At 36.0% G+C, this 26,646-nt stretch overlaps 1 protein-coding gene across 5 annotated transcripts in view; it reads left to right on the forward strand.

Moving 5' to 3' along the window:
• The window catches only part of CYLD (CYLD lysine 63 deubiquitinase), a 62,075-nt gene that overhangs the window by 24,877 nt on the left and 10,552 nt on the right, over positions 1-26,646 (forward strand). For all 5 annotated transcript variants that reach the window (XM_027092226.1, XM_027092229.1, XM_027092225.1 and 2 more), the window contains 8 exons: positions 8,296-8,394; positions 9,960-10,076; positions 14,872-15,251; positions 16,143-16,308; positions 17,460-17,601; positions 18,890-19,012; positions 21,688-21,779; positions 22,942-23,008. In XM_027092226.1, the coding sequence (XP_026948027.1) occupies positions 8,296-8,394; positions 9,960-10,076; positions 14,872-15,251; positions 16,143-16,308; positions 17,460-17,601; positions 18,890-19,012; positions 21,688-21,779; positions 22,942-23,008 (1,186 nt within the window). The remainder of the gene's footprint in view (positions 1-8,295; positions 8,395-9,959; positions 10,077-14,871; positions 15,252-16,142; positions 16,309-17,459; positions 17,602-18,889; positions 19,013-21,687; positions 21,780-22,941; positions 23,009-26,646) is intronic.

The following is a 26,646-nucleotide window of genomic DNA, read 5'->3' on the forward strand; positions in this document are numbered from 1 at the left end:
TCAGTAGTTGTGGCGCGTGGGCTCTAGGGTGCAGGCTCAGTAGTTGCGGCACACTGGCATAGTTGCTTCGCGGCATGTGGGATCTTCCTGGACCAGGAATGGAACCTGTGTGCCCTGCATTGGCGGGCAGATTCTTAACCACTGTGCCACCAGGGAAGTCCCGTTTGTTACTGTTTTAAATGTTAAAAACCTCTAACATAATCTAATTTGACATTATATTCAGGTTCTTAAACCTGTTGTGATGAAGCATATCAATTAGTGCCTCCCCTAAATTTCTGCTTTTTTTAGTCCAATCTGTGTTGTCTTTTTTAGTTTTGGGGGTTAGGAATGTAGTACTAATTTTGTTTTTCAGATTATGTGGTACATTCATGTTCGCACAGAATTTTCAAAGGGTGTATGAGACCTTTTCCTCCTAGCATTGCCCCCCAACTACCTAATTATCTTCTGCATCCTTCTTGATTAATTCGTTTCTTTGTTGTTCAGTGTTTGCATATTTTATACACTTTTTTGTACCTTCTTTTTATAATCTTACCAATTTTAGTGAGTTTTAACTGACATACAGTAAACTGCACATATTTTAAGTATATAGTTTGTTATGTTTTAACGAATGTGTAGACCAGTGAGACCTTTACCGCAGTCAAGATAGTGAGCATGTCCATCACCCCGAGGTATGCCCCTTGTGTTTGCTTCCTTCCATCTGCGTGTCCCATCCTCCAAAATCTAGGCAACCATTGATCTTTTTTCTGTCAGTGTACATTTGTTCACATTTTCCTAGAATTTTATATAAATGGAGTAACTCAGGATGTATTCTTTTTTTTTTGGTCTGACTTATTTCATTCAACGTAATTATTTGTTGACTCATCCACGTGTCCCTTTTGTTACTGAGAAGTATTCCATTCTATAGTGAGAAATAATATATATATATTATATATGAATAATACATATTATATATGTATAATATATATTATATATATGCATTATATATATTATATGTGTGTATAATGTATATATAATATATATAAATGTATAATATATATATATGTGTCTGCCCCTGAGTCTTGCTAATGTTTGGTCTTTGACCCAGGTTCCTGACACAGAGCTCCTAAAATCCTTTGGAATTTTCTGGGTGATAGAAGTGTCTTTTGTTCTTATGAGGTGATTCTTAGTGGGCTCCTGGATGGAGGCTGGTCACTACAGAGACCAAGCCATGATTAGAACTTTCAGCCACAGCCACATTCCGTGGAGAGGGGAGAGGAGCTGGAAATTGAGTTAGTAATCAAGCATGCCTATCTGATGAAGTCTCCATAAACATTCCCATAGTATGGGGTTTTGAGAGCTTGCAGGTTACCGCAAAGCTTACGGTCTTTTGGGACTGAGCCCTTAACTTGTGGGATTTGCCGCTAACCCCAGGTAGATAGCGTCAGAACCAAATTGAATTGTAGGACACCAGCTGGTGTCACAGCTTAGTGTGGGAAAACTCCTCACACATTTGGTGGCCAGAAGTGTCAAAATTGTGAGCATGAGAACAAAGGGAAAGACAGCGTGTTTTCCCTATAGGCATAAGGATATACCATTTTGTTTTTTCATTCACTTGTTGGTGGAATTTGGCTTGTTTCTGTTTAGTTTGTGGCTATTATGAATAATGCTGCTATGAAAATTCATGTATAAGTCTTCGTATGGACATAGGTATTCATTTCTCTTGGGTAAATACCCAGATGTGGAATGGCTGGTACTATTGTAGGTGATTGTTGAACTTTAAAAACAAAACAAAACAACAGCAACCTGCCAAACGGTCTTTCCAAAGTGGTTATACTATTTTACATTCCCAGCAGCAGTGTGTGAGAATCCCAGTTTTTGCATATCCTTGCCAGCGCTTGGTATGGTCAGTCTTATAAATTTTAGCTATTCTAATAGCTATATAGTGGCATCTAGTTGTAGCTTTAATTTTCATTTTCCTGATGGCCAGTGATGTTGAACATCTTTTTATGTGCTTATTTGTCATCTGTATATCTTCCTTGGTGGAGCATCTATGCAAATCTTTGGCCAATTTCTTGTTAATTTATTTTTATTATTGGGTTTTGAGAATTCTTATAAATCTGAATATAAGCCCTTTGTCAGATACATGATTTAAAAATATTTGAGATTATTATATATTTGTATGCAGTTGTAAGAAATAATACAGAGAGATCTTGTGTACCCCTTACACAGTTTTCCCCAAAGGAACATCTTATACAACTACAGTGTAAGATCACAGCCAGGGTGTTGACATTGATATGGTTAATATACAGAACATTCCCATTACCACAAGGATACTTCATGTGGCCTTTTTATTGTCACACTGCCCGTCTTGTCCCCAACCTCTCCTTAACCCTGGCATCCACTAATTTGTTCTTCATTTCTACAGTTCTGTCATTTCAAGAATCCTTTTGAGCTTGGCTTTTCTCATTCAGCATAATTCTCTAGAGATTCATCCATGCTGTGTGTGTCACTGGTCTGTTCCTTTTTATTGCTGAGTTACAGTCCATGTTATGGCTGTACCACTATTTGTTTAACAGTTTACCCATTGAAGGACATCTGATTTGTTTCCAGTTTTTAGCTGTTATAACTAATGCTTATAAACATTTGTGTAGAGTGAACACAAGTGAACATAAGTCTTCATTTCTCTGGTATAAATTTCCAGGTGTGCAACTTCTGGTCATGTGGTATTTGCATGCTTTTTAAGAAACTGCCACACTTTCCCAGAGTGGCTGTACCATTCTACATTACCATCCACAATCTATGAGTGATCCAGTTTTTCCACATGCTCACCACCATTTGGTATGGTCACTATTTTTTACTTGAGCCATTCTGAGATGTGTGTAGTCATATCTCACTACGGTTTTAATTGAATTTCCCTGATAGCTCATGATGTTGAATATCTATTTTCATGTACTGATTGCCATTTATGTATCTTCTTTAGTGAATTTTGTTTTCATCTCTTTTGCCCATGTTTTCATTGGATTATTTGCTTTTTTACTGTTGAATTTTGAGAATTCTTTATATATCCTAGACACTAGTCCTTTGCAAATTTTTTTTTTCCCAGTCTGTAGCTTATCTCTTCATCCTCTTAACAGAGTCTTTCACAAAGCAAAAGATTTAGATTTTTATGGAGTCCAGTGTTTCTGGCTGTTTTTGTATTTCTTCTCTGTTCCCTTCTTCTCTTGCTCTCTTCCTTTGTGGTTTGATGACTTTGTTTAGTGGTATGCTAATATTCCTTTCTCTTTATCTTTTATGTAAAAAGTTTTCTATTTTTCATTTTTTCCTAAGTGTGTTTGTAATTGCTTATTGAAGCATTTTTACCATGATTGCTTTACAGATCTTTGTCAGATGATTCTAACATCTCTGTCATCTCAGTGTTGGCATTTATTGACTGTCTTTTTAAATTCTTTTTGGCATCTTCCTGGCTCTTGGTATAATGAGTGATTTTTATTTGAAACTTGGACAGTTGGGTATTATATTCTGAGATTCTAGATCATATTTAAACTTTGTTTTTGCCGCTTCAAGGTGTGTGTGTCACCTCATTATGGTCAGGTGGAGGCAGAAGTCCAGACTCCCCACTTGGCCTTTGTTGGAGTGGGTGTGGCCGCTGTGTTTGGTTGCAATAGAGTGATTATTGTCTGAAAGTTTCTGTCTAACTAGGGTTTGTCTTTTCTCATTCTTTGACTAATGAGAGGATACCTTTGTTGGGGGTTTCTTTTGCCTCTCCCCGTTGGCATTTCCAGGTTGCTGCCTTCTTCAGCTCTAAGTCTAGGATATATGAGGCAATAAGAAAACCCAGGGAAATCTCGTGTCACTCCTTAGGTCCTGTGCTCCCTAGCTCATCTGCCTTCTCCTCTTTGCCTTTCAGAGGCTTCTCAGTTTTGTTTTATATGTTACATCCGGAGTTTTTAGCTGTACTTATCAGGAGGAATAGGAAAAAGTACACCAACTTATCTTTCCAGAAGAGTAAGTTGCCCCTTTTTAAAAAAAGCTAACAGTAGATCGATCATAGGGATCATTTTATATTAGTACATAAATTGCATACTTAATCTTTTGCTTAAATTATTGCATTGTATTTCATTTTATAAATGTATCAATTTTTTTTTTTAGATGTTGGGGGTAGGAGTTTATTAATTTATTAATTTATTTTTGCTGTGTTGGGTCTTCGTTTCTGTGCGAGGGCTTTCTCTAGTTGTGGCAAGCGGGGGCCACTCCTCATCACGGTGCATGGGCCTCTCACTGTCGCGGCCTCTCTTGTTGCGGAGCACAGGCTCCAGACGCGCAGGCTCAGTAGTTGTGGCTCACAGGCCTAGTTGCTCCGCGGCATGTGGGATCCTCCCAGACCAGGGCTCGAACCCGTGTCCCCTGAATTAGCAGGCAGATTCTCAACCACTGCGCCACCAGGGAAGCCCCAAAATGTATCAATTTTTTGAAACCAGTCCCCTACTGATGGGCATTAAGGCTGTTTTCAGTCTTTTGCTATTATAAACAATGCTTCAGTGAGTAATGTCATATGTATGTTTCAGTTTGCATGTATCCAGTATAGCTAAAACATTACTTACGTGTTCATTTGATAGAAGAGTCACTTTGTCCTGAAGAAAATTAGAGTATTTCATTTTAGAAAGATCTAATTGTGAAAAAGTCTCTCCTTGGATACGTGCTTACCTCTACCTCCCTATAACTTCCCTCATTGATTCTAGTTCTAACTGGGGATGAAGTTAGGACAAATCCAGCCCCTCTTCCTTGTAGCAACCCTCAGATATTCAAAGATGAGTGTCCTTGACACCTACATCTTCTGTTCTCCAGCCTAAATAGTTTGAGTCATTTTAGCCATTTCTCATATCGCATGCCTTCCAGATATTCTGAATAAGACCTGGTTTGTTAAAGACACCTTCACACTTGGACACCTAGAGGGGAACAGAATACCGTAGTCTGTATGTAGACTAATTATTGCAATAGAACAGGACTTTGGAAGAAAAGATTTTGGGACTGCCCTGTCACAGTTTGAATTATATTCCCAGAGACACGGTAATGCCTTCCTTGCATGGAGTTAGTAGTATTTCTTGACTAAATGAATGCACTTATAAACTAATGAATTAATGATTCCTGAACTTACGCTTGACTTAAATCCCCAATTTTGTTCACATGTACTTCTGCTTCTGATCTATATTTGTATGGTTGATTTGGGGGACACATGGCAGGACTTTACATTTGTCCCTGTTTAACTTCATGTCGTTAGAACTATCCAGTCTTCCATTTTCAGATCATTTTGGATACTAATTCTGTCCTTTTGTGTTTTGTCTCTCTCAATATCATGTCATCTGTAGATTTTTCTTGTGTGCCATCAATATACTTTTCTGAGTATTTAAATGGGATATATTATACTCATATTTACATTAAAATATTTATAAGATCTTAAAAAAAAGATAACTTCCTGGAAGTGGACTTGCTGGGTCAAAGGGTATGTGTACTTTACATTTTGATAGATAATGCCAAGTGGCCTTCTGTAGAGATTTGTCAGTCTGAATCACCCTGAATGTTGTCTGTATAGGCAGGACTTCTCTCATATGAGACAATTAGAGCCAAAAGGTTATTTTGAAGCACTAGATCACAGTATGCAACCCTGATGTTATCTCTATGGACCTTCCAGGATTTCTTGAACAATTTTTCATATAAAATTGTCTAAAATATAAGGAAAATATTTACTTTGATCAGTAGTCTCACTGTAAGGAGATTTTTGCTTTGTTGTTGTGTATAGTATGTTTGGTATTGGGTTTTATAATTCTTCATTGTACCCAAGTAAACTTACATTTTCTTCAGTAGATTTCTCCATGGATATTAAATTCTCATTTGGGTTTGAATTATGCTCTTGTGGCTGAATATGTTAAGCAGTACCTCAGTTAAGCAATTTTCTCAATTTAGTGGGTCATTCAAATCCACAGACATTTCTTGTGGTTTGTTATTGTTCACTGGTTAATTGTTATGATTTCCAACCCAAATTTCTTCCAGAGGTTTTTCTTTTTCTGATTAAATCGATAAGAGTGATGGGCAGGCTTCTAATTTTATCATTTTGAATGCACTCCTGCTGTGTATATATAATGGGTGCTTTTGGCTTCATTTCTTTTCTCAACACAGTGTCCATGGTGTTTTGTATATCAGTTGTTTATTCTTTTTTTATTGCTATGTAATATTCCATTGCATGAACAGATCACAGTTTGTTTATCCATTCTCCTGTAGAGTGCATTGTTCCAGCTTTTGTTTATTACAAATAAGGCTGCTATGAACATTTTATACATGCCGTTTGGTGGACATGTCTTGCTATCTCTTTTAATATCTTTTAATCAGGATTGTTTTAATCTCACAAAATTGCCTGCCAAATTTATTCCTTACTTTGTTTACTTTCTCATACTTGCCTTTTCCTGAGATGGTAATCTCTTAAAATTCATTTAAGATGGAAGCCTTTGATTTTGGATCATGAATACAGTTGTGATAAGGAAAGAATTAGTTGGTATGTAACTGCTGGAGGGCAAGTTAGATATGGCATGTGACCCTTTATCTGCATAGAATTCTGCAGGACTGTCCTATTCCTCAAAGTTGATATTTGAGCCCCTACCTCCCCCATGACAAAGTCTTTGGCAGAAGCTAACCACCATTTCCAACTCCAGTGCCCTGCATATTCCTAACCCTTGGAGCGCTCCCCTAGCATCACCATCAGAGTTGTCACCACCGGCTCATCCATTTGGCCTTTTGGTACTGCCAGGCGGCCTTAGTTAAGACCATTTTCTGCCTTTATTATAATCACCACTAACTGTATAGTGTATATAGATTATGGTATACATGTGAAGATCTTTTCAAAATGTACTTACATGCAATTAATTACAGTTAATAGTGGGAGTTAGTTTTCTTTAGTCAATTTGTATGCTGTAATTTGGAAACTTTTGCCAGTGACTAAGAAGTTTTACTTTCACAGTAGCTGTCACATGTGGTATTTAGAGATATTGGAATGGTAACATCATAAAAATATTGGTAAATAGCCTCACATTTACTATATCACTTGGTTAAACACATGGTTATTCAGTATAATTTTTGAACTAAAATAATATTCCATTTGATCACATTATGAGACAGTTAAGATATAGTTCAATAATGCATTCTTCTCCCCCTCCAACTGTGGAAAAAAGTTACCAAGCATCATTTATATATAATTAATTCAATATTATTTCCTTTTTCTTAAAAAAAATAGCCCTTGTGTTTAAAATGTAAAACTTTCCCTCTTTTTCTCTTTCTGTTCTCAAAAATCCACTGTGGGTGATATTGTTTTTGCTGATACATAGCTTTATCAGGTAGGACTCTTAAGTGTCATGTTGGACTCCACGGATATGTTGAACTTTCCAGGGGAAAACTTTCCAGACTGACTTTTCTACATTTGCTTGATGAGTTTTTGTGAATATCTTATGAAAATCACTGGCCTTTAAGGTTTAAAGTAGTCTTTGTATCAAAAACAAAATTATTGCACCAATTTTTCAAAACAGTTTTAAGTGTTTTCTTCAGAAATATTGTTGCTATTTATCTCTGGCTTTCTGCATTATTCATTTGTGTATTTCTCTGTGTTTTTTCTCTTATATGTATATGTGTTTGTGTTATTCTTAACATGTATATATATTTTTAAAAACTGATACATATACCTAACCAGACTTTTTCCAATCTGTGTCCCATGAAATATATTAATCTGAGATGCTAAGTAGAGTGGCACCAAAAACATTATCAAATAAGTTTATTATATCCCTTTTTGAGAGATTCACAATGCATATTAGCATATTAAAGGTTCTGGGGTTATGCAGTAAAGAAGTCTGTTTATCTCAGCATCTTCTAGAGATATTTGAGAGTGGGACACTTCATAACACACAGGGGTGTTCTGGGGATACTGATTTGGGAAATCCTGCAAAAAACTGAGTAAGATTTTCTTGGTGGTGTTTCAACATATCAAATAAAATTGATTAAAAGTGGTTAAATTTTCAAGAAGTTAAAGCACATAGCTGAATTGTACTTGGGGTGTATTATCTTGTAGAAATTATGTTTTGAAATACAGCAGTGATTTTTTTTTTGGTATGATCTTTTTCAGTACTTTTTATGGCCTTGACGAATTTGTAAAACTACTCTGAAAATTCTGTTTTTTCATTGGAAAGGGATTGTTGTTGTTATTGTCATTATTTGCTCAATTGTTTCTCTTCTATAAGAATTTGCTTTTATCTTTAAAAAACATGTTTACTGTTTCAGATAGCGTTACACAGGAAAGGAGGCCTCCCAAACTAGCCTTTATGTCAAGAGGTGTTGGGGACAAAGGTTCATCCAGTCATAATAAACCAAAGGCTACAGGTATGGATTAATAGAATACAGTTCTTAGTTATTTACATGATTTTTTATTTGCCATAGCATTGAAAAAAGGTTAAAAGGTATTACTCCTTAATGTATACGTAGACTTTCTTCTTGCAAACGTTTTTAGTAGTTTACTAAAAAATGTTTATAGATGGTGTTGCTTAAGCCAAGGGTTCGCAACCTTTTCTAAATGATGAAAAGTTTCCTGTGGGGACCTGTGTCTTTTTCTGGTCCATATACGCTGGTTTTTGGAATTCCCTACTTGTAACATTTGTATATATAGTTTAGAGTCACACTGTACAAAATAATCATTTATGGATAATGTTTATAGGATAAAATATACTAGAGATTATGTGGATTTTGCTAACAGAGGTGGCACAAATTAAATTCCAAACCACTAAGCAAAAATTTTTGTCTTTCTTCCAGAGACTCCCTTACAATACATGTGGAGTTTTTAGTTGTTTTTTGGTTAGCTTCCACATATTTCATAGATGTATAGGGTGGTAGTTATACAAGCTAAACAGCTAATTTAAAAAGCTGCAAGAATTTTCAACTCAGATGTAGGTTAAGAAAAGAATATTTTTTCCTCAATTATCTAGTGAAGAAAACTTTTTCAGCTTATTTAAAAGGAAATTGTACTTTAAGAAATATTTTATGTGACATTGGACCCCGGGAGATGTAGAATTAATAGAATATATAAGTGATAGATGGTATTTTTTATGTTAACCTATGGATCTAGATAGGTTAGCACCAATTTGCTACTCTCACTTAAATATGAATAGCCTAAAGATTTTCTTAAGATATGTGTACTACTTATGTTGTAGCAGATCTTAGTTATAGGTATGAAGTGTAAAGTTATCTGCTTTAAATTGAAAAAGAAATCAGATTTTGTTGTAGGTTCTTCAGACCCCACTGCTCTCAACGATAGCATGTCCTTTTAGTAATGAGGCAGGGGGAATGTCTTGATGTGTCTGTGGCATAGCCACAGTAAATTTTCTTACATTTAATAAATCTAATGTATAAGAAATAATACTGCTTCACTTTTTCAGAGACATGAAGAAATTCAGCAAGGGATTTGTTGACTAAATTCCAAAATGTTTAAACCTTAAATCTTTTAAACTTAATTTATGCATCTATTTATATACATTCGAAGACTGCCTTCTTTTGAGGGCAACCGTTTTAAAATAATATGTTAAGTTTGTGAACCAAGAGCTTCGTTAAATGAAATTGGGGAATGGTGATTTTGACATTTGGAAATAAGCCATAGTACGTGAAATGATTTTTTAAAGCAGTTTGTTTAAAAAAAAAAAAAAGCAGGCTTTTCTTTTAACTTAACTCCTGTTCTCCTCTTATATTGTTTCTTGGGCTGAAGAATCTTTTTGACACTGCAAAAATGGTTACCAAAATTTTAAAAGCTGAAGGTACTAATAAAATATATTGTGTTTGTATACATCTGTTGGTTGTGCAAATAATTGTTAACACCATATACATACTATTTTCTCTTACGGAAAAACTTTCACATCATATTGACTTTATTTTTAAAAGGAACTTTTCTTGTTCCATAGGATCTACCTCAGACCCTGGAAATAGGAACAGATCTGAATTATTTTATACCTTAAATGGGTCTTCTGTTGACTCACAACCACAATCCAAATCAAAAAATTCATGGTATATTGATGAAGGTAATCTATAATTTTAGTGTTCTTTATAATGATTCTTTCCTTTTAACTCACTAGAGAAAAAATGACTTTTTCACCAATATAGATAGTTTTTGGAAACAGAATGAGTAGACCATTCTTTATTAATATTGCTGAATTAAAATATTGTACACAATTTGAGCTGCACTGCTGTTAAGGCTAATGTAATATTTAGAAAATGTATTAGCAGCTTGTTCTCTGCACTTCATTGATCTGTTTAAGGTAGAAGATCTCTAGAATCAGTTGAATCATTTAAAGACTTTACTATCTTGATATCCTTTTTTTTGATACCACTTTTAAAAAACTCTACCTTCCCTTGGTTCTGGGACATCACTTTCTTCTGGTTTATTCTTTTTTCTTTTGTTCCTCTGTTCAACAAGTATATATCGAATGCTTACTGTGTGCCAGACACAAATGAAGAATTGCAGTCTTGATGGGTATAATGAAGGCATATGATGCTGTGAGAGTATATTAAGGGATGCTTTTACTTGAGGGGCTCAGGGATATTTCTAGGAGGAAGTGACATGAGCTTAGATTTACCAGGGGAGTGATAGATAACAAATTGAAATGGGGCAGAAGAACGTTTTAGGCAGAAAGAACAGCATATGTAAAGGCCTTGTGGTAAAATGGAGCTGGTGTTTGCCAAGGAGTAAAGAGAGCCAGAGTAGCCAGAACAGAGAGATAGAACATCTTATGAGATGAGAATGGAATGGCAAACAAGGCCAGGGCACGTGGAGCCTGGTGTATCCTATTAAAAGGAAATGGCAAGCCACTGAAGGATTTTGCAAGGGATTTGCAGGGTTTGCCTTTTGAAAAGATGATTGTGGCTGCAGGGTGGACAGTGGACTGAAGCAGGGGCTGTGTGAATGCAGGGACACCATTGAAGGCTGCTGATAGGCTCAGCCGTAGATTATAGTTGCTGGGGCTAGACTTGTTGGGGAAGGGATGGGGAGAGGTGGATGGCTATGAGATATCAGAAGTGAATTGACAGGATTCACAGATAGATTGAAAGTGAGAGGTAAGGAAGAAAGAGATGTGAGTGATGACTCCTAGTTTTCTGGCCTGCATATGTAGGTGATGATGGAGGAAGGTGATGGATTAGGTGATTGTGGAGGAAAGTGATGGATTTGCTTTGAATATGTTGAGTTTGAGGAGCCTTTTAAACTTCCCAGAGTTGATTTGTCAAGCGGGCAGTTGCACATGCAGATCTGGAGCTTAAAAGAGATGTTAAGAGCTGGAGAAATAAATTTGTAGTTTGCCTTCACGTATGTGGTGATTAAAATCCTGTGAATAGTATCACCTATGGAGAAAGTAGGGATGGAGGGTGTGGCTGAAGTCTGAGCCTTGAGGAGCATAATGGCTGGGAGGAGGAGAAGTCTTCAAAGGAGACAGAGAAAAGGTAACCAGAGGATGTGGGCAAAACAAGAGGTTATTAGGCCAACAAGCCAAGGAGCTAATAGACACCAGTGTCGAATGCTTCTGAGAGGGCAAATAAGATAAAGACCACACAAAAACCCGTTGGATTTAGCCAGTGGCAGTCGCTGATGGCCTTGTGAGTTACGTTTTTACGGAGCCAGGAGATGGAGACATGAGTCCAGTTGCCTAAAATGTAAGTTTCTGCTTCATCCTGGATTTCCTCTCTCTCTCTCATTAGTCACATCCAGATGTCACCAAGTCCTAGGGATTTCCTCCTCTTTAATATCACTAGAATCCTTCCCCTCTCTTCATTTCTGAAACCACTGCCTTAGTTCAGATCCTTTCCTTTGTTTTTTGCTGTCTGGATTAATGTAGTAACCTTCTAACTGGTCAGAAAGACATATGAAGTAATGAAATTTGTATGGAGTAGGTCTGCATCCTTAAATTAGAAAATAGAAGCAATTTACTTGTAAAAGAACATCATATCTGTAGTTGTTTTACTTACACATTTTAAAGGCTATTCTTTATAACATTTATTCAATTTTTTAAATTAAATATTGAGTATTGGCTCAATATTTGAGTATTGGCTCAATATTGAGTATTGGCTCAACACTTGGCTACACCAAGTGTTATGGATCCAACCATGGAAAAGACTAACAAAGTTCCTCGTTGTAGGGAGCTTATATTCTAGTTGGTATGATAGACAATAAATGACAGACAGACAAGGTTAACTGTGACATGTGCAATGAAGGAAATGAACAAGGTGATAGCAGCTGGTGGGAAGCTGGCTCCAGAGATGGTTTGGAAAAGAGTCTTTGAGGAAATGATATTTATGTTGAGATCTGGATGATGTGAATGAAACTTCCAGAAAAAGAGCTTGAGAAGAGCATTCTAGGCAGAGGAAATAGTAAAGGCAGAGGTCCTGAGGTGAGAAACTATATTTGGGGAACAGGAAGTAGGCCAGAGTGGCTGCAGCAGAGTAAGCAAGGAAAAGAGGTGTATGAAATGAGTTTGGAGGGGTAGGTAGGAGCCAGATCATTTAGGATCCAGTAAGTGTTGGTAAGAAATTTAGTATTTATTGTAAGGTACTGGAAAGCCATTGATGGTTTTAAACAAGGGAATGATACAAGATCACGTAAGATCTTTAAACTTTAAAAAAGATCTCACTAGTTGTGGTATGGTAATTAGATTGGAGAGGGGCGAGAAGAGGGACAGAGAGTCCAGGTAAGAGACTGGTTGCATGGTGAAAGATGATGGTGGCTTTGACTGGGGAGATGATGGTAGAGGGTAAGAGGGGTGGACAAATTTGAGGTATATTTTGGAAGTAGAAACAACAGATCTTGCTGTATGGAACTGAGTGTTGGGCTTGGGGGGTTGAAGGTTTGGGAAAGAAAATAATAACTTAAAAAATTTTTAGATTAAGTATCATCAGTAAAGAATCTTAAATGGATAAGTTATAAAGTACAGTGAACACCCATGGAGTCGCTACCCACTTTAAGGCAAAGAACATTATCATTCCCTTTGAAATCCCCTCAGCGCTTCTTCCTGGTGTTGTTCTTTTCACTCTCCTCTGAGCTACCATCGTCTTTAATTTAGTGTTTATCGCTCTCTTGGTTTTCATTATCGCTTTATGAGTTTGTCCATCTAAACAGCGTACTGTTAGTTCTGCATGGTTTTGAGCTTTATATACAAGGAATCAGACTGTATGTATATTGTGTAATTTCCTCCCTCAACATTATGTTTCTAGATTCATCCAAGTTGTAGTATGTGATGATGATTTATTTGTTTTTGTTGCTGTATAGCATTGCGTTCCATTCCATTTCATTTCTGTGAAATATGGTATTTAAATATACCACAATGTAACTATCCATTCGACCACTGATGGACATTTGAATTGGTTTTATTTTCTTGCCATTATTAACAGCTCTGCTATTAACGTTCTTACCCATGCCTAGGGTATGTACCTAGGAGTGGAATTACTAGATGTACATGGGATATGCACATCTTTCCTTTACTAAATAATGCCAAACTGTTTCCTGGAATAGTTAATACCACTTCACACTCCCATCGGCTTTGTGTAAGGGTATCATTGACTCCTCATCCTCACCAGCAGTTAATGTTCTAAGACCTTTACCTTTTGAAAAGCTCTCTCATGTTGATTTTGACTCTCTTTTATGTATTTACTAGTGAGGGCAAGAACCTTTTCACTGATTTGTTGGTGATTTAGGTTTCTTTTTCTGTGAGCTCCCTTTTCAAGTCTTTTGCCCATTTTTTTTTTCTATTTTTTTCTGGTCTTTTAAAAAAATTGATTTATAGACCTTTTTCGAATTCTAATCCTTTGTCAGAAATAAGGATTACAAGTATCTTCTCCTTGTTTGTGGCTCATATTTCTACTCTTGCTATGATGCCTTTTAATGGACAAGTATCTCTTAATTTTAATGTGGTCATATTTGTCAGTCTTTTCCTTTTTGGTTTGTATACTCATGTTTAAGATATTTCTCTCTACCCTAAAGTCATAAAGAACATTCTTCTATATTCTCTTGCAAAATTTGTAGGTTTGCCTTTGACATTTTTCTTTAAGACATCTGGAAATTGTTTTTGTGTAGAGTATGACAGAGGAGTCCAATTTAATTTTTTAAAAATATGGATAGTTGATTATCTCAACGCCGTTTATTAAGAAGTTTGTTCTTTCCACACTGATTTGCAGTACCTGCCTGGCAACTGTATTAGTTGTTTTAATGAAACAGCTTTTGGCTTTGGTTCTTTTTATTGGATGTTTGTTTTCTCTTTCATTAATTTCTGTTTTTGTGTTCTTTCCTCTTGACTACTTTTGGGGAGGTTATTCTGTTGTTTTTCTAACTTCCTAAGTTGTATGCTGAGTTTATTAATTACCTTTCCTTTTTTTCTAAAATGAACTATTAAGTCTATACATTTCTTTTATAAGTATTACTTTAGTTGTGTTCAAGTGTTTTTTTCTTTATTTTAAAAATTTACATTATCATTTCTTCTTTGATTCATTTGTTATTTAGAAGCATCTTTCTTAAATTTTTTGCTCTCTTTTTTGTATTGGTTTTTGTAACTTAATTGTATTTTGGACAAAGAATATAACCTATACAATTCCAATCGATAACATATTTTATTGGTTTGAATAATTGGGTGCCATTTACTGACGAAGAAAAATTTGGAGGTGGGGATGTGAATCAAGAACACTGACGTGGAGGTAGTAAGTTTGTGATGCTTATGAGAATCATACTAGAAGAGGTCAGGTGGGCAGTTGGACTTATGTATATATTAATCTTTAGAGATGTATGGCATATTTAATATTCTTGAATAAATTTCTCTAATTAAGAATAATTTCTTATAGTTGCTGAAGACCCTGCAAAATCGCTTACGGAGATCTCTCCAGACTTTGGACACGCTTCACCACCACTGCAACCTCCTTCCATGAACTCACTATCCAGCGAGAACAGATTTCATTCTTTACCATTTAGTCTGACAAAGATGCCCAACACCAATGGAAGTATTAGCCACAGTCCGCTCTCTCTGTCCGTTCAGTCTGTGATGGGAGAGCTAAATAATGCACCTGTGCAGGAGAGTCCACCCTTGGCCGTATCTTCTGGTAACTCACATGGCCTGGAAGTGGGCTCGCTGGCCGAGGTTAAAGAGAATCCTCCTTTCTATGGGGTAATCCGTTGGATTGGTCAGCCGCCAGGACTCAATGAAGTACTGGCTGGACTAGAACTGGTAATTTAATTTCACCGAAAAATTGCATTTCTTTTCTGTCTGGGGTTTTGTACAGATCTTTCCCTATGCTTTGCTTTTTGGTGAAATATTTTATTTATCCACAAAGCCATCACTAGAGAAAAATTTTATTACCACGCTGCCCGACATCCTTTGCCACCCATTAAGCATCTGATCCACTTATTCTTAATGTTAGTTGATCTATGTTCAGGGAATGAAAGTAGATTTTTAGGCTAATATGTTTAGGCTCATTATATTAAACAGAATGCAGTAAGGAAAGCAAACTGTTATCAGTTTTTCTTTTTTCTTAGCCTCCCTCCTGCAGTCAGTTCTAATATTTCTATCATTGACTTTAAGATTAATCACCATTTTTAGTGACCTTTTGAGATCTTTGGTAGAGGGAAAGATTTTGGAGATTAGAAAGCATATTGTTTGACATTTCATAATCAGAAAGAGAATTTGAGTACATTTAGCTTTTATTTAAATATATTTCTTGCTTTTTTATTTGTTGGTTTACAGGCCAGTGAATGCTATTTTTCTCTTTGGGTTGTTAAAATAAACAGCCCCTTCTGGCCTCCTGTCCCCACTGGTTTTAATGCTTTTGGAAATGATGCAGGGAAGTCAGTTAACCAGGGAAGGTTTAACATGTATTCTGAAGGGAAATACATTGAAGATTTTATGCTGGAATAAGGCATTAATTTCTCAAATCGTCAGCTGTGGGCTGAAACACTGATTAGTCAACCCCTTTTTCCTGATGGAGTTCTCAATACAGGTGTGACAGCAGAATTCTAAGAAAGGGTAAACTTGAAACAAGTCTTAGTTCTTTGTATACCATCTTTGCAAGATGGAGAATAATGCATGTTTAAGCTTTTTTTTTTTCTTTTTCTTTTTCAGGAAGATGAGTGTGCAGGCTGTACAGATGGAACCTTTAGGGGTACTCGGTATTTCACCTGTGCCCTGAAGAAGGCGCTGTTTGTTAAACTGAAGAGCTGCCGGCCAGACTCTAGGTTTGCGTCCCTGCAGCCAGTTTCCAATCAGATCGAACGCTGTAACTCTTTAGGTATTTGTGTGCCTTTCATTTATTCATCAATCTGGAATGACTCTAGTTCTGACCTCATGTCATTTTGCAGTAGTTGGTAGTAAACAGTGTTTCTTTCTTTCCTGCCAGTTTTCATCAAGCTTTTAAATCAGAAAAAAATTATTACTTGGTGTATGAGAAAGTTACAGTTATCCTAAGAGGGGACATTTAGAAAAAGTATTAGCCAGGAAACCATGCTTGAGACTTAAAAATTGAGAAATAGTGGGATTTATTTTCCCCTTCCTGTTGATTACAGACATTTAATTTTCAACAACCCAGGAAGTAGAGATTGAAATGTGGCCTTCGTTATGGCACTGATTTTCCTCTCTCTGTATTGTTCAAGTACATCAATAAGCATGTCTTATCAAGAAGTCAGCATTATTATAAGAAGTAGTTTTAATTGCTTGATGAACGACAGATCTCATCACTTATAGTAGGTGGCAGTTTCCTGATACGGTTCCTTTCCAGTTTTGGATAATTGTGGTGAAACATCTTGAGGGTTAAACAGGTATAAATAGGAAAGCCATCTTTATGAAAAACAATTTTTCTTACAGTTGAAGTAGTGCTTTGGAATTTTTTGTTTTCTTTTCCAACTTGAAAATGGAACATCTTCAGGCAAATAAGATATTTGGGGAACAAAATATTTTACTTGGCAGATGCTTTTTTATGTTACTTGATACTCTAAAATGTTTTTTAAATTGTGGAGGAAGTAAGGTTGAAAACGAACATTAGTATTTTTTATAAGCCAAGCTGAATAACGATTAACCAAAACCTACCTTTAACTTAGTTTTAAGTTGGGTAATAAATTGTGCATCAAACTACAAAAAGATTTTTTTTTTTGTTTTGTTTTTGTGCGGTACGCGGGCCTCTCACTGTTGTGGCCTCTCCCGTTGCGGAGCACAGGCTCCGGACGCGCAGGCTCAGCGGCCATGGCTCACGGGCCCAGCCGCTCCGCGGCATGTGGGATCTTCCCAGACCGGGGCACGAACCCGTGTTCCCTGCATCGGCAGGCGGACTCTCAACCACTGCGCCACCAGGGAAGCCCCAAAGAGATATTTTTAAGTGAAGAAATATGTATGGGAATACATAGCTATAATAGTTTAAAAGAATTATTTTCATTTTTATCTTTGCAGCATTTGGAGGCTACTTAAGTGAAGTAGTAGAAGAAAATACTCCACCAAAAATGGAAAAAGAAGGTTTAGAGATAATGATTGGAAAGAAGAAAGGTATCCAGGGTCATTACAATTCTTGTTACTTAGACTCAACCTTATTCTGGTAAGTTTAAAATTAATGCAGTAGGAATATAGTGCCATGGGGGCTGGTGTGTGTGTTTCTTTGTGTGTGTGTCGGAGAGAGAGAGAAAGAGAGAGAGAAAGAAACTGCTAATTGCCTCTGGGTGGAGAAACTGGGGGCTGGGGTTCAGGAGAGAAAGGGAGATTTGTATTTCACTATATACTCCTTGGAAGCTACTGAATGTTGCCTTATGTGCCTGTATCCAAAAAATTAATATAAAAAATAATGCAGTGAATGATGGATAAGAGGTGAATGATAGTGTTACAGGTGGTACAGATATTCTGAGGATATGTGGGAAATCATAGGACTGAAGAGAATAAGTACAGGATCTTTGTGCACAAATGAAATAACTTGTCATAAGCCATTGACTGGCTTGTGTGTTTGTTTTACTAGGCAGAGGCAATCATAAAACTACTTCATTTTAAAGAAGTATTTTCAGTAGAAGCACAGTTGCCCTCGTATATGTAGTTTGTTCCAAAGAAGAACAATTTAACATGGCAAGAATTTTTACACTCTGAAGCTTGAACCAAGAACATCGCCAGTTAAACTGAGCATAACCTGCCAGCTCTGTACAGCCATGTTGTAAGAATTAGGAAGTTAATGGGATGTTAAAATTTTAAAGACAAGGGAGAAGAATAAAAGTGGTGGGCCATTTTTGGGGCAGAATACTTTGTCTCTCAGAGGTGTTGACAAAAGCAAGAATTGATGTAATATTCTTCAGATTTTCTGATAAAAATCTGTTTAGCCAAATTTTCTTTTTCTTTGATATCAGCAAGTCACTGCTGTTAGTCACTCACAAGTGATTTTGACATTTAAAGGAATTCAGATTTCTGCAAAGGGCTGTGGAGAGAGAGAAGTATAATATCTAGAGTGGGTTACATATTGGCTATGTGTTTGCCTTGGGAAATTAGTTTCCAAACTTTCTCCTCTGTTGTAGTTTGACTCAGATTTGTAGGCCTTCTTTCAGCTTTTGCAAAGAAGTTTTCCAGTGTACTGAAGGTGTATTTTTAATCCTTTAACACTGTCAATCTATAGTTTGCCTTCTTGATATTAGTATTCTCCTTAAGGATCTCTAGGCCCTGATGATTGAACCATGAACCATGGGAACCTTGACAGGGGTCTTGGTTACCTATATTAATAAAAAACACTAATTTGCATGTTATTTGTTCTCCAGAGTTTGTGATTTTTCTCTTCATATTCTTTTTAGTATGGGTTTCTCAAAAATTAGTACATTTACAGCATGAGGAAAAATATTCTTTTTATTTTGCAGCTTGTTTGCTTTTAGTTCTGTTCTGGACACTGTGTTACTTAGACCCAAAGAAAAGAATGACGTAGAATATTATAGTGAAACTCAAGAGCTGCTGAGGACAGAAATCGTTAATCCTCTGAGAATGTAAGTAGAAGATAGTTATTTTTGCCTTTAGGTGGTATCCTAGGTGCTGTTTTTTGGTACAGTAATTAATTTATTCCCTGCTTTCCTTTAATGAGAAATGGGAGAGAATTAGTTCTCTCGATGATGTATTAACATCTTTTTTAACTTTCGGTCCTTGTATTGTCTTTTTTTTAAGAAGATTTCTGTTCTGTCTTTGTTGCTACTTTTATTTTTTTATTTTATTTTTTTATTTATTTAATTATTTTTTGGCTGCATTGGGTCTTCATTGCTGCACACGGGCTTTCTCTAGTTGTGGTGAGCAGGGACTACTCTTTGTTGCGGTGCATGGGCTTCTCACTGCGATGGCTTCTCTTGTTGCGGAGCACAGGCTCTAGGTGCACGGGCTTCAGTAAGTTGCGGGGTGTGGGCTCAGCAGTTGCAGCGCACGGGCTCTAGGGCGCATGGGCTTCAGTGGTTTCAGTGCGCGGGCTCAGTAGTTATGGCTCGCTGGCTCTAGAGCACAGGCTCAGTAGTGTGGCGCACGGGCTTAGTTGCTCCGTGGTATGTGGGATCTTCCCGGACCAGGGATCGAACCTGTGTCCCCTGCATTGGCAGGAGGATTCTTAACCACTGCACCACCAGGGAAGTCCCGTTGTACTGTCTTTACTTCTTTAACATTTTAAATCTGGCCAAAGTGTAGCACATAGTGTATGCCATGAAGTGATTAAACCATTTTGGTAGAGTGTACTACAATTCAGCAATTACAGTAGGTTTATAAAGGTATTTGGGATTCTTATCTTCAATACTACCCCTAATGTAATCATGCTCATTAGTTTAATCGGTATGATCTGGCTTCTTAAACTTAATTTTATCTGAATGAATAGCAGCAAGGGACATTTTTATTTATAGAGTAGCAAGTATTTAATAGTTTTATGTTAGAAATAAATAAGATGTATTTTATTAACACATTTCTTGGTTAAAGGAAGATATTTAGGCCTCCCTCCACTTCTCTTAAAAAGGTGATGTTTTTGGTTATCTCCTAGTTTAAGAATTATAAGTATGTCTTTCTTTGGCCACAGGAAGCAATTTGTAATGGTATAAGTACAAGACATCTAGTAAGGACTTTTGTTAAGTGGTAGGAGGAATGTGTGATAATGTCACAGTGTAAAATTTAAACTATGAAGAGTCAGGGCCATAGATCACAAAACAAATCTGTTCTTTTAGGAATATAGGGAGCAAACTATGTAATTTAAAGTCCACATTAAGATAAATTTAAATTTTGTGACATACTTTTATTATTTAACAATTAAAATAAAAAATAGTTTGATATAAGATTTTGACCCCAAAATGCAGAACACTGAAATATAATGAGCATTTGGAATGACCTACTATATAACATGACTAGGAAAGTATATTATAGGTGAATAAATTTCCCACTTGTATCTTTTGTTTTCTTTGAATTCTGTAATGATGAAAATAACTGTAGTTTTTACCCCCTTAAGATAATTATGAATCTTGAGTTTTACATCAGTTATTTTGTATTATATTTGTATAAATGCAAAATTTAAACATACTGTCTATTTTCCCCCCAAGTGATTGACACTAGAACAAGACAGATTAAATCCAAAGCTCTAAGGCATGTTACCACTTCCTTCTTTCCTTCCAAAACACTGTAAGTCCGTTAATAAACGTTCTTTGAATACTGTTGTCCAACCAGTCAAGAATCATGGTTCGTCAGACTTTGTCACCCTGTCCACAGCAAGAAGCTTGTCAGATGCCCTGTTTTGATCAAGATTCCCTGTGTCTGCAGCAGTCATATCTAGATTATAGCTGACTGGTTTTACTTGGTACTGAAACACGTGCTTTCTCCATTTCAAGCTTCTCGCAGGCAGAGACCCTGTTTTTTCACCTTATTCATTTTTGTATTCCCAGTGACTTCATTTTTGTATTCCCAGTGACTGAAAGGTTAGATTACTATGTAAGTGGTAGATGCTCAATATATGTTGGCTGCAAAGAGCTAATGAGTGAGTGGATAGCCGGTATGAAAAATGGATATCAAGATTAGGTGGTTCTGACTTGCTCTTATGAAGCCCATGGTGGCCTCTAAGCTGTCTTCTGAAGCCATTTTTAGAATTAGAATTTTGTCAAGGATTGACAGGAAGCTTATTGAATGTATCCTGTATTCAGAGAAAGATAAGAGAAAGTGTCATAGTTATGATGACTGGTTTGATTGCAGAGTTTAGAATTTCACTTTCTTATCACTGCCCTTTTCCATCCCCCTTGGTAGCTATTTCATCCTTTAGTACATTAAAAGGATTCTCTCTCAAAATTGTATATCCTGTTTTATAAAGTACATGTTTTAATTCCTTAAGTAAAATAGTATTAAAAAAACAGTCATCATAAATGAAAAATATTTTTTCTTTTATTAGTATATGATAGTTATTTTTAGGTTATCATAGTGTCTGAGATAATTCTGATTATAGATTTTAAAATTTTCAAACCTCAAGAAGAAGCTTATAATTGTATTTTCTGAAATACTTATTAAGCTTACTAATTTATGACACACTGGAGTTACATAAGAAATATTTGATTATCAAAATGTGTTATGTTCATTGTAAGCCAACTGTCCTTCAATAAAAAATGTGTTATATTAATTTAATATATTTGCTAATATTAATTGTTTTTTACTAACATAGATATGGATACGTATGTGCAACAAAGATTATGAAACTGAGGAAAATACTTGAAAAAGTTGAGGCTGCATCAGGATTTACCTCTGAAGAAAAAGGTGACTGTTTTTTGTTTTTTTTTTAAAGAAGATGTTGGGGGTAGGAGTTTATTAATTAATTTATTTATTTTTGCTGTGTTGGGTCTTCGTTTCTGTGCGAGGGCTTTCTCTAGTCGTGGCAAGCGGGGGCCACTCTTCATCGCGGTGCGCGGGCCTCTCACTATCGCGGCCTCTCTTGTTGCGGAGCACAGGCTCCAGACGCGCAGGCTCAGTAGTTGTGGCTCACGGGCCTAGTTGCTCCACGGCATGTGGGATCCTCCCAGACCAGGGCTCGAACCTGTGTCCCCTGCATTAGCAGGCAGATTCTCAACCACTGCGCCACCAGGGAAGCCCAAGGTGACTGTTTTAATTTATAGGATAGGCATTAAAAATAACTTGAAAGCATAAATGCTAAATTGTTGGCTGAAATGTTATATCTGTGTAGTTTTGGGGATTATATATTAAAATATAATTTTTTTCTATGTGATGTACAATTTTCTTTTTGTAAATGCTTTCTCTCTTCTAAAAGTGAGTGATATGTGGAATAATGAACCCCTTTAAGAAGCTGGCTGGTTTTAGTATATTATGAATAAATAAGGAGATCTTTCCGTCCAGCGATGATATTCGGAGTTGTTTTCTTTTCAGGGGTGAAGAGTTGCACTGAGTCATCCACATTTCTCACTTAGCCTTCCTTGTTATAAAGGGAGTTACAAATGGCTGATTAGGATTAAGTTTATGGTCAGAGACAGTGTTTTAATCTATTCATAGCTAATGAATTTACTCAGAGATTCAACTCCTGACTTTGAATGTATTAACAGCATACTAGCTATAATAGTTACAGACTTGATAATTATTTAAGTAACAGGAAAGATAAGGTCATACATCAGGTTTTATTACACTTATCTTAAGCCCCTCCCAAAGAAATTAAAATTATTTCCCTATATGTGAATTATTATACCCTTTGAAATATAATAAAGTTATAACAAAATTGGCACATAATACTTTATCATATCATTTAAATATCCTTTGTAGTTTGTTAGGAAAACTTGAGAACTATGCTTTTAATGGAAATAATATTGATTATGAAATTGAATTCTGTATAGGAATATGACTGTTATAAAGAAAAAATAGAATGATTTAGAAATCTTGTCTGTGACTTATTTGATTTTTTATTTTCTCCTAGATCCTGAAGAATTCTTGAATATTCTGTTTCATCATATTTTAAGGGTAGAACCATTGTTAAAGATAAGGTAATTTTAAACTGTTACAGAAGCATTGGAAAAAATAGACAGTCCTCATTTCCACTGCCATCATTCAGTAGAAATGATTTCCTTAATGATTACTTAATATTGTATTTGTTTAGGGATCTCAATATGTTAGGTTCCTGCAATGCAAATTAATTTAAATCATTATCTTTGCCATAGTATCATACTTAACTTGAGGAACAAATCCAGTGTAAATTTGTGCTTTTAATTTTAACCCCAGTAATAAGCACTATTGCAAATCGTTTTCTTATAAAACTGTATATAAATATATATATATATTTTTTCGCGGTACGCGGGCCTCTCACTGTTGTGGCCTGTCCCGTTGCGGAGCGCAGGCTCTGGACACTCAGGCACAGTGGCCATGGCTCACGGGCCCAGCCGCTCCACCGCATGTGGGATCTTCCTGTACCGGGGCACGAACTCGTGTCCCCTGCATCGGCAGGCGGACTCTCAACCACTGTGCCACCAGGGAAGCCCTGTAAATATTTTTGTAATTTAAATTAATGAATCCTTTTAAGAGAATATTATTCAACTCAATCAAACACTGTGGGAGCACTGTTTTTGACAACCCATTAGTCAAAGAATTAATTTAGCTCTAAATTAGCTCTCTTGTTCTCAGTTTTATAACTTGGTCTTTTTTCCCCCCATCTTCAGTGAAAGCCTTGAATCTAATACAGTGAAGTTCTTAGTGAGATGTTCTAAATTGATGAACTTTCCAGATTGAATGCTGGGCCTTTTTACATTTTAGTCTGGGTTTCTTTGTTGAAAAATCTTGCTTATATACTATTTACTTCCCTAAAACCTAATCACAGACAAGTATTCTTACTCATTTCAGTGTCTTAAGTGATGTTCTTTGATGCCAGTGTCAAATTGATGAGTAAGAAGGATGGAGGGAAGGGTGGACAGTACTGAAGTTATAGTTTGATGTTATTTTGGAAGTTCTAGCTAATGAAATAAGATAGGATATATTTATTATCCATTCAAATAAGGTCATAGCTATATGTATACCCAGAAAATCCTAGAGAATTGTTTAGAAACTACTAGTATTAACACAAGAATTTGTAATTTGACCATGCAGGAAAAAACCATGGAGAAATCAGTCATATTCTGGTATCCCCACTAGCAAATATGAAAAAGAGATAATTTCATACTTCATGAAAGTATAAAATGCTAAGAAATCAATTTTACTGAGATAGGTTTTTAAAGAAGACTTGCACAGAGCTAAAAGGTGATTTAATTAATTAGTGAGAAAGATTGTGTTCCAGGTAGGAAGATTAAATAACTCAAGGATGTTAATGTTTACAAAATAACTTGTACATAATCAAGATCTTAACTTTTTTTTTTTCCTGGAACTTAGTAAAATGATTTTAGAATTCTCTACAAGATGAAATGGGTGAAAACATTGCAGTTTTTTTTTTTTAAAGAACTCTATTATAAGCTATAAAGACAAAACAACAGACATTTAAAACCGTGTGGTACTGGTATACAATTAGAAATTGGATAGATAGAATTGAATAGAAAGCCCAGATATAGAATTAACTATATGTGGTATTTCAGTATTTTATAAGTCGACCTTCAAACACAAAGGAGGAAGGAAATATATATTGAATACATGATGTAGGAAATCTGCCAGGCAATTTGGGAGGAAAAAAAATCACTTCTGTTTTTCATCTTGAAGAGATAAATTTCAGATGATTAAAACAGTTTTCATTCTTTTTTTGCATAGCCCAACACACCTTGGGTTGTAATACACTCCTGGTGTGTTACATAGAATGAATACTGCAGAGAACAGGATGTACATAGGATGAATACTGCAGTGATTCTCAGAGTGGGTGAAGAAGGGTCAGTCACATATAGGAATATGTCTCAGTGTCTGAAGGTCTTGTGGAGTTTGAAGAGGGCCCTGGGAAGCTCTGCCTCTCCTCCCCATTCAGCAACCTCTTCATATTGAGAATCACTAGTTTGAAGATTATAAAAAGATAAAAAAAAAAAACTTTAAAAGTTAGCAGTTTTTTCCCAAGTGTCATGCTTCCCCTCCATGAGCCTGTCTTCCTGACTGAGGGAGCATCAGCTGATGCAACAAATAGGAGGAAGAGTACCTTAAAACCTTGAAATAGTAAAGTAGTCTAAAAGAGACTATTCTAAAATGATATTCTTAATATGAATATTCTTAAATAGCTTAAGAGAAAAAAGAAGAACTTAGATACCTATGGAGGATAAATGCAAATTTGATAACAAAGAAAAACAAAAATAAAACTCCCCAAAATACAATAAAAAACTATATATGTAGTTATATATATATATAGCCATATATGTATATATGGCTGGGAGAGGGTACCTCACTGAATGCAGTATGCACAGCTAAAGAGAGAATTGCTTACTTGAAAGATAGATCTGAAGAAATTATCCAGAATGTATCCCAAAGCGATAAAGAGTTAGAAAACAAGAAAGAGGAGATAAGAGACATGGAAGACAAATTCTAATTGTCATTGTAGGAGGAGACACTAGAGAGAATAGGGAAGAAGCAATATTTCAAGAGATAATAGCTGAAGATTTTTTGGAATTTTTGACAGACTTAATTTCTAAGAATAAAGATGCATAAAATTCCTGAGCTGGAAGAACCAAGACTAAATTACCAGTCAGAGACTTATTACAGGGTGTACTTTAATAACATAAAACTGAATTTAGAATAAAGGAGTGACATGCAAGAAAGCCAAGCAAGAAATTGGTAAATGTGGGTAAGTAAAGCCTTCATACTTAAAAACAATAACAACGATGGTAGTAGTAATAATAATTACTGTGTATGGGGTGCTAAGGTGAAGCTAAAGTCATAGCCACTAATGCGAGAGGCTAATGGATGGAGGTAAAGCATTACAAGAAAAATAACCGGAATAAGATCAGCATCAGGAAGCAGATATAAGGGAATATTCAGGTTGTATTACTGAGTACCTCTCATTATAGAACAATAGAACTGGCAATTCTTAGTACATGGATATGCTATATTCCATAGTACTAGATAATCCAGAATCTGTAAAAAGTTTTAGTTGACTACCCATTATGGTCTGTGTTACAAAGGTAGATAGACCAATATTATGCAAACCCATGGATACTTTTGTCTTCTCTGTAGACGTCTGTTTTCTTTTAAGGTTAATACAACATTTGTACCCTTCTGCTCTTAGATGTTTTTGGTGATAAACAGCAATGTAAATTTCATGGTTTTGTACAACAGCACCAGTTTTGTTGTGATTCTTTTATATGTGTGTCTTAATGCCCAGCTAATTACCCTAGGATATTAGCCTTCTAAAACTTTAGTTATGAGGTTTGAGTGGTTGCTGCCCCCCTCACCGCCTCCAGTTTTTCTGTCCCAGTATCCCAAAGCTGTTGGTATTACATCCTCATTTCTGGTTCCCATCTCTCGTGTTTGCCACTCCATGCTCCCTCCAACCACCATCCCCCTCCCCATCACTATTATTATTTCTAATTTTTGCAACTACTGACCTCTACTACTTTCTGCTTTCTTAGTTTCCAGTCTTATTTTTTCTGTTACCTATTAATTTTTTTCAATGCTTTTTGGCTTTTTGGCTTTTTTTAATGGCTTTTTTTGGTAATGCTTTTTTGCTTTT

Source organism: Aethalodelphis obliquidens, unplaced genomic scaffold (assembly GCF_003676395.1).
Source record: "Aethalodelphis obliquidens isolate GAN/ISIS:26980383/991018 unplaced genomic scaffold, ASM367639v1 scaffold75, whole genome shotgun sequence".
NCBI classification, from domain to species: domain Eukaryota; kingdom Metazoa; phylum Chordata; class Mammalia; order Artiodactyla; family Delphinidae; genus Aethalodelphis; species Aethalodelphis obliquidens.